General features: G+C 41.1%; 1 protein-coding gene across 1 annotated transcript; it reads right to left on the bottom strand.

The window, feature by feature from the left end:
• Positions 1–7,884: 7,884 nt before the first annotated feature.
• LOC106544145 (olfactory receptor 10AC1-like) lies at positions 7,885–8,862 on the bottom strand. Its single transcript, XM_014060322.2, has one exon. The coding sequence runs from the start codon at positions 8,860–8,862 to the stop codon at positions 7,885–7,887; it is 978 nt and encodes a 325-aa protein (XP_013915797.2).
• Between the last annotated feature and the right edge of the window lie 233 nt (positions 8,863–9,095).

Raw genomic sequence — 9,095 nt, 5'->3', positions numbered from 1 at the left:
CAACAGGCGACTGGAATTATAGCCAGAGGCTGGTAGCAGCACTCAATTTTTAATAACTGCATTTCTTTTTCTGACATGCCCTTTGACTGGCTGATATTTCCCACAGCTAAATAGTTGCTTATCTGAATTATTTTTAACCTTGATTTAAAGTAGAGGAATTCATTCCTGAGGATCTTTATATTTTGTAGGTGTGGGAAATATAGTAATATCTCTGAAAGAGTACTGCCTGAATGATAGGACTGCCCCCAATGTTTTCAACTTTCCTATGTTCATAGCCAAACTATGGTGGGGACCACTTACAGACCCTCTCTTTTGGGATGGTAGTAGGATGCACAGCAGTGGTGGGATTCAAATAATTTACCAACCAGTTCTCTGCCCTAATGACCAGCTGGGTAGGCGGGGCTTGGTGGTCATGTGATCATGTGGGCGTGGCCAAGATAAAGTCACTCAGGTCGATGGGCACTTTGCCTTAGTTGTTACAATGGTAATAAGGGTTAACTGTAAGCAGGGCAATAAAAATTAGGCTAGAAACAACACCAGAATGTTTCCTTCCTGCCTTCCTTACAGGATTAGCCCTGTAAAGTGGGAAAAAACAAAAGATTTCTTCCAACAACTGGTTCTCTGAACTGTTTAGAAAGTAACCAACCAGTTCTCCCGAATAGGTGGAAACTGGCTGAATCCCACCATTGATGCACAGCCATGCTTTTTACTTATGTTGTCAGGCCACATTCAGGCATATGAACAGGCTAGAAACCAGGAGATTGTGAGTTCTACTCCTGTCCTTAGCCATGAAAACCAGCTGGGTGACTTTTCTCTTCCAGCCCAATTCACCTCACAGGGTTATGGGGAAAAAGGGAGGAAGAAGAAGTGTTAGATATGTTTGCTGCCTTGAGTTGTTTATAATAATAATAATAATAATAATAATAATAATAATAATAATAATAATAATAATAATAATAATAATAATAAAGGCAGGATATTAAACAAACAAATTAATTTTGTTGATGTTTCTTCATTCTAAATTAATTTGTATGGCAAGATCCTTGAAACCCCAGAGGGAGCAAACATGAATATGCAGAAGCAAGAATAAAATCATCCCATGAAATGCTGGTAGAAAAATGGCCAAATAGAAAGATAAAGCTATGATTAATGTTTATTGCTTCTTGATTATCAATGGTCTGGACATGGAGAGTGCACTTTCACACATCAGTTGTTTCATAAATTTTTTGTATTGTTTTTTTGACAGAATACATATTTTATTTACAGTTATCCCTCATATCCTTATTAACAGTGCATTAGAGCTGCTTAAGGAATTAAAAAGAATTATATCTTACATATTTGGCAATGCTGTTTTCCCCATTAGATTAAGTTTTCCTAAACTAATGCCCTCAGAGGCTGGGTTATGCCTCCCTTCAAGGCCAACCAAAGGACACATTAACTAGGGATAATGAAGGTCTTGGTCCTATGTATCTAAAAGGCGCCAGATTGGGGCAGGCAATATTATAGTCTATCCTAGAACTCTATCTCTGAAACTCATAAAGGTAATTTTTTTTTTTTAAAGAAAATTCATAGCTTAAGGCAGTTATTTGGGAGTCACCTGCATTGGAGCTTAGAAATGTAATGTTCTATATTCCACATGCATTTCTGCTTCATTTTATAAAAATGTTACTTCTTGTACACTACCAAGTTGCTGAAGAAGATCGACAAAAAAATGAAGGGTGATCTTTTTCACAAATATAAACATTTCTTGTGATACATTCTGGCACTTAGTAATTAAAGCAGTGGTGGGTTCCTACCGATTTGGAGCAGTTCGGCCGAAGCAGTAGTGGTTTGGCAGCCTGGGTTGCTGGAACTGATTTACCCAGTGGCGCCATAGGTGCCGCCATCTTGTATTTCAGTTCTGCGCATGCACAGAACAATTTTAATTGTAGTGTGTATGCTCGCGCAGCACACATCAAGCGCACACACATGGTGCACACACGAGCGAACCGGCAGTGGTGCCTGCCAGAACCCACCCCTGAATTAAAGGCACTTAAATAGATACAAGAAGACTGTGGTTTTTAGTTCCACTTTAGGCAGAGAAGCTGGCCAGCAGTCACTCTTTCTCAACCTGACCCTCCTCACAAGGGTGATTATTGTGGGGAAAATAAGGGGAAGGAGCAGCATTGGATATAGAATAGAAAGAATAGGAATAGAATAGAATAGAATAACAGAATTGGAAAGAACCTTGGAGGTCTTTTAGTCCAACTCCCTACTTAGGCAGGAAACCCTACACCACTTTGGACAAATGGTTGTTCAATCTCTTCTTAAAAACTTCCAGTGTTGGAGCCTTCACAACTTCTGGAGGCAAATTGTTCCACTGATCAATTGTTCTAACTGTCAGGAAATTTCTCCTTAGGTCTAAGTTGCTTATCTCCTTGATTAGTGTTCACCCATTGCTTCTTGTCCTATCCTCAGGTGCTTTGGAGAATAATTTGGCTCCCTCTTCTTTGTGGCAACCTCTGAGATATTGGAAGCCTGCTATCATGTCTACCCTAGTCCTTCTTTTCATTAAACTAGACATACCCAATTCCAGCAACCGTTCTTTACATGTTTTAGCCTCCAGTCCCCTAGTCATCTTTGTTGCTCTTCTCTGCACTCTTTCTAGAGTCTCAACATCTTTTTTTACACCATGGAGACCAAATATGTTCATTGCCTTGAGCTATTTATACAAATAATAAAGATGAGATAAAGAAAATCTAAAAATCTAAAATAATACTCGAGTCATTCAAGTCTCAAGAATTTTTCATTACCTTTATTTTCTTTCCCTTTAGGATATGTTCCTTTTGAACTGTCAACACAGATGCAAATGAATAAGAATAAAGGCAGGTCCTCATAGCAACATGGATATCAGATAACATTGTGGGTGCAATGTCTTTTTTATGATGGGCAAATTATCTCTGTTTGTAGTATGATCAATCACAATGAGAAGGTATCAAAGCGGGACAAAGTACAAAATGATACAATACATACAACAGACCCTTGTGGTGATCTAATAGGATCTGATGGATATGCCCTAAACAAATTGGTTAATAGTTCAAAGGATCTCTTATTCAGCCTGTAAACCACATCTCTCCAAAAGTAAAGCATTTCAGTATAGTTTATTTGCACCAATCAGGATACTCCACGTGCATTTCTCTGTTCTCACAATGTTATTTGATTACTGGTTCAGTTTCAGTATTTCCCAGACTGGACAGGGAAAAAGCAAATTATGATATTTTGAAACAATGATATTCTACAGATTTTGAGATGATTTGTTTTCCTATTGGTAGAAATTCTTACTCAACCTATTTCACTGCTCCCAGACTTTAGCAGATGCTGCATTCGATTCTTTGGGCTTTAATAGGATGTGCAAGTAATCCTCACATAGCGACTGGTTGCTTAGTGACTGTTCAGAGTTATGACGGACCCCACAAAAGGTACTTATATCACTCAGATTTGAAGTTCTGATGGCTGTCCTTCCCCATGGTTATGTGATTTATAGTATTTATAATCATTTGCAGTGCCTCATATGACCACAATTTATAATGTTTTTGGTTGGAAATCAGCATTTACTTCTGGTTTTCGGCAACCCCCCCCCCCCTATTGTGGACAATAGGTTCACTTTACAATTGTCATGTTTACTTGAAGAACTGTCCTGCTTGCTTTTTGACTCCCGCCTTCATTTAACAACTGCCACAGAAAAAATAGAGAAAATAAATAAAATCAGAGTTGCCATGTGATGACCAGCATCATTTATGACCGTAGTTCTGAGCTCAATTATGGTGACAATCCCAAAACTACCTGTAGGTCCAGAAGCATAAACTTCTCTGCTGATTCCACAGAAATGTATCTCGGATCACTGTGGTCTATTTTGACCCTTTAGATCAGTGGTAGTCAACCTGGTCCCTACTGCCCACTAGTGGGTGTTCCAGTTTTCATGGTGGGCAGTAGGGGTTTGCTGTAACTCTGCTTTATAAATTTTATAAAGTTACTTCCCTACTTTATAAATCACCATTACTGTGGAACTGGTGGGCGGTTAGAAATTTTTACTAACAACAGAGATACAAAAGTGGGTGGTAGGCAGTGGTGGGTTTCAAAAATTGTTCGAACCTACTCTGTGGGTGTGGCCTCCTTTGTGGGAGTGGCTTGCCGCCCATGTGACTGGATGGGAGTGGCTTGCCGCCCATGTGACCGGATATGAAGATGCCGACGACACTTGTCAGAACCACCTTCAATTACCTCTCACACAGCACTGGCATGAATAAGAATATGATGTAAACTTGTTTTTTTAAAAGGCATCTTTGGTTTGCATTAAAACAACTTCAACACACGCAATGTTCTGATTGCACCACAAACGCAGTAGTCATCCTTACCTTTCACAGAGGCACTGAGTTTTATAAATAGGAGCATGATAGTGTAGAATAATCATATCCAAGGACCAGTGGTGGGTTTCAAAATTTTTTGGAACCTCTTCTGTAGGTGTGTCCTGCTTTCCAGGTCCACTGGTGGAACCTCTTCTAACTGGTTCGGTAGATTTGACGAACCGGTTCTACCGAATAGATGCGAACTGGTAAGAACCCACCTCTGGTGGTAGGTATAAAAAGGTTGACTCCCTCTGCTTTAGATGCAGAAACAGTGAAAAGATTTGGGAAGCCTGATTGAAACCTGATTGGTATGAACCATGCTACTTTCATAAATGGGATTTGTAAAACAGGAGAAGTAACATTTACAGTTTGTGGAAAAAGATTAGCAATACCAGTGTCTGTGTCATACAGACTGCTTTGTTGAAGATTACTACAGGTAGTCCTTGACTTACAACCATTTGTTTAGTGACTGTTCAAAGTTACAACGGCACTGAAAAGTGACTTATGACTGTTTTTTCTCATTTACAACCATTGCAGCATCCCCATGGTCATGTCATCAAAATTTGAATGCTCAGCAAATGGCTTCCATTTATTCCTCTTTTAATTTGTTTTTTTGCATTTCATACAACACGATGTAAGCCCTCCTACACTGTCCACATCCATGGTTCACTGACTGGTTGCATGGCTTAGTATGCCTGGATAATAGTCCTTGAATTTGATGAATGGACTATATACTACACCAGTGAATGTCCTAACGTTTTTGTTTTTTTTTACTCCTTAAGGGATTGCAAATTCTCTGTTGCTTTTGCCACAAAAGATAAACATGGCCATTCTTTCTAGTAGGTGATGAAACAGTATAAAACGTTTACATTAAATTAAATTTATAATTAAAATTATATCACAAGGCCTGCAGATTGCAGCCTCAGTCCAAAGATTTTTATGATAAGCATCTCCTTGCAAAACTCTGATACTATACAGTAGTGATATGAAAGCCCTCTCTGAAGCAAAATGACTCCAGGGAGCCCCCTTGTGCCCATTTGCTGGATTTTTCTCTCCTCTTTCTAGTGGCCTCTTTTGTAAATTGGTGGCAGAAAGTTTTAGCTGTGTGCGTGCATAGACTGCAGTATGAAAGCCTTCCCATCTCAATATGTTGCATTATAATTTCCATAACACCCAGTGAGTGTTACTTGCCTTCATAAGATCCCAGGCTCCCTGAGTAGAAAGTATGAATTTTATTAATGAAATGAACTAGCAGTTCTCGGGTGGTTATTTTAAAGCTGTGCTTGGATGCACAAAGTAGGACAACAGTTCTTCTCTCACGTCTTGTATGTAAGGGAAGCCCACATACTGATAGGGCAGCAAGGTAAAGCCACTACTATGACCAACGCCACCTTCTGTGTCATTTTACTTCCCTAATGAATTCTTCTAGCTTTTATGGAAATTCTTTCAGAACATGGACTGCCTGCAATGGCTTATCTTAATGGCTATTTCACCTACTCTGAAGGGAGATTGAAGGATACAGAAATTTCTCTAAATTCTCCACAGATCAGTTTCTATATTGGTGCTTGGACTGCAAAACTGAAATAAAGTTGTTAATAGTCTTCATATAACAGAGGTCCTCAAAGTTGTAACGCTGTGACCTCTTAGACTTAGTCCAGCCTGACTTTGCCCCGAGAAGTTCTTTATTTCGTATTTCGTATTTTATTGTCACTTATAGGCCGCCCTTTTCCCTGAGGGGACTCAGGGCGGCTTACAACTCATGGGAAGGGGGTGCAAGACAGAACGTAAAATAATATGTGAGTACAAATAATAATAATAATAATAATATGTGAGTACAAATAATAATACCAGCACTCAAGTTTCAGCAGGCCAGGCTCAAAGCTTTGTCAGATCCAGGCCACGTGTCAATGTTCCCAGAGAGATGGCTACAAGTTAGAACGAGGCATGAAAATGTGTCAGGTTGGGTTGCCATTGATGCTGCTTCCAATGACCCTCACATGACGCCTTATGTGCTATCACTTGAATACAACTGGTGATGTCACTCAGCTCTGATATTAGCAGCTGGCCCATTCAAGAGTTTACTACTGGTATTGAGATCCTGCCAAGATACTTTTGTACGCAACTTCCCACTTCCTCACTCTCTCCTCTCTGACTTTTGAAGTGATACATTGGTATTCTCCCAGCTTGGCCAGCTGTGACTCCAGATCAGAGCCTTCAGGGGCAGAGCAGAGGTGGTATTCAGCAGGTTCTGACCAGTTCGGGACAACCAGTAGCAGAAAGTTTGAGTAGTTCGGAGAACCCGTAAATACCACCTCTGACTGGTCCTGCCCCCATCTATTCTCTGCCTCCCGAGTCTCAGCTGATTGGGAGGGAATGGCAATTTTACAGCATCCTTCCCCTGCCATGCCCACCAAGCCATGTCATGCTCACCAAGCCATGCCCACAGAACTGGTAGTAAAAATTTTTGAATCCCACCACTGTGGCAGAGATGAGAACAATGGGGCAAAAGCATGCCACATGTTTATAGTCCTCAGTTGCAAGTCTGCCTGGTGCCTCGGCCTTCCCTCTGTTCTCTCAATGGTTATTCATAAGCCAAGGACATAGTAAGTACACACTACCATATGCTCCCTACTCAGCTAGAGACCAGTCAGAAAGCAAAACTAAATAAGCTAATTCTATTTTATTGTAAAACTACATTAACAGAATCTTGCAAGTCAGACATTTCCTATGTAGCATCTCTTTGCTTTGTCCCCAAAGGGGACATTACATCCCTTTGGTACACCATCAGGATGTGGGTCACCACGATTTCAGGGACTAACTCATTTCAGAGGGGAGGCAGACCTGACAAATAAGGCATGTTTTTAGGGTTCCTATAAATGGCATTGCAACCCTGTCAGATAAAACCAGATAGGCAGAAATCCACAGGAAATAGGCATCTCCTCAAGTTAGCAGGGTCTCTACCATATAGGGTTTTATGGATAAAACCCAGCATTATGAATTACACTTAGAGTTAAACTGCAACTCCCTTGGTCTTCCAAAAAGGAATTAAGACATTGCTCTGTGGCCCTGCATGGGGAGCCAAGGAGACCACACAGCTATGGAGTTAGTCCCCTGAAAGCCCTTCCTTCATTTTTTAACTAACTCTTGCCTTCTCTTAACATTTCTATTTTATTGTACACCTCTCAGAGTCCGCTTTAGAGGGAAATGGACAGTACAGAAATGTGAAACATAAATAAATAGTGTGTGAGTGTGCACAGTTAAGCATGTACATTATCGTACACAGGTATTAATTATGTCTTGCATAATTTGTGACCTTCCCACCAAGATGAATTAACAATTAATGTTTGACCATCCTAGGCAGAGGGGAAAGAGAGAAGATTTATTGATGAATCCAGTGGGTGCCTCTGCTTTTTATTTGCTTTCTCTCCATTATTCAAGATTTCCCAATTCACAAGAAATATTGATTTCATGGATTCTGGGCTGGACTCAATTTACTTCCTCAGAAATGAGCAGGTCTGCTTTTAAAGATGCTCCAGTTTGGATGAGCTAATCTTTTTTGCAATAACTTCCTCACAGCTCCTTTGATTTCTTTGTTCCTAACACTATAAATTAAAGGATACAGCAGGGGGGTAATGTTGGTATAGACCAGGGCTATCATCTTATCTCGACGGGGTGAATAACTAGACTTGGGTCGGACATATATGAAAGTGGCACAACCATAGTGCAAGACTGTGACCACCAGGTGTGAGATGCAAGTGGAGAAAGCTTTACCTCGGCCAGAGGAATCATGGATCCTCATCACAGCAAGGCAGATGCAGATGTAAGAGATAAGAATGAGGAGGAAAGGGAGGAGCAGGAGGAGCGTGCAAGCTAGAAGGAGGGGAAGCTCATTGATATAGCTCTTGGTGCAGGCCAAGTGGAGAAGAGCAGAGACATCACAAAAGAAGTGATCAATATGGTGGGAACTGCAGAAGGGCAGGTGGAAGATAGCCAGAGTCAGCCCCAGAGAGACTACAAATCCCCCAAGGTAGCAGATGACCAAAAGCTGAAGACAGAACGCTTGGTTCATCACTACCATGTAGTGAAGGGGCTGGCAGATGGCTACAAAGCGGTCATAAGCCATGGCTAAAAGGAGGAAACATTCGGCTCCCCCCAGAGCTACAAAGAAATGCATCTGGGTAGCACAGCCCACAAAAGAAATGGTGCTTTCACCATTGCTCAACAGGTCAGCCAGCGCTTTGGGAGCAATGATGAGGGTATAACAGAGCTCAATGGCCGAGAGCTGGCAGAGGAAAAAGAGCATTGGAGGACGGGAGGGCTCAGCTGACACAGCCAAGAGAATCAGCAGGTTTCCTGCAAGGGTAGCCAAGTGCATCCCAAGGAGGATGAAGAAAAAGAAAAACCGCAAGTGGAACAGGTCAGAGAACCCAAGCAGCAGGAATTCCATGCTTGAGGATGTCTGGTTATCGGTCTCCATGCAAATGTCCACAGACATTAGACCTGCAAGAGGAAAAAAGAATGAGATGAGAGAATGTAAATCTAGATGGAAAGATGAAACTTATCCATTCCCAGCAGTTTACTTATTGTGGTCCAAGAACCCATGGAAACTAGCAGTAGAAACGGAATGGCAAACTAAAATCCACCAATGGTCCCCAGCTCTAGTTGTTGTGAGGAAGGATAGTAAATTGGAAGGCATGCATAGCTTCCATG

Source organism: Thamnophis sirtalis, unplaced genomic scaffold, assembly GCF_051295495.1.
Source record: "Thamnophis sirtalis isolate CommonGarterSnake01/CBP01778 unplaced genomic scaffold, rThaSir2_p1.2 scaffold_5, whole genome shotgun sequence".
Lineage (NCBI taxonomy): Eukaryota > Metazoa > Chordata > Lepidosauria > Squamata > Natricidae > Thamnophis > Thamnophis sirtalis.
Note: the sequence above shows the minus strand (reverse complement) of the source record. Positions and strands in the feature narration are given on the sequence as shown.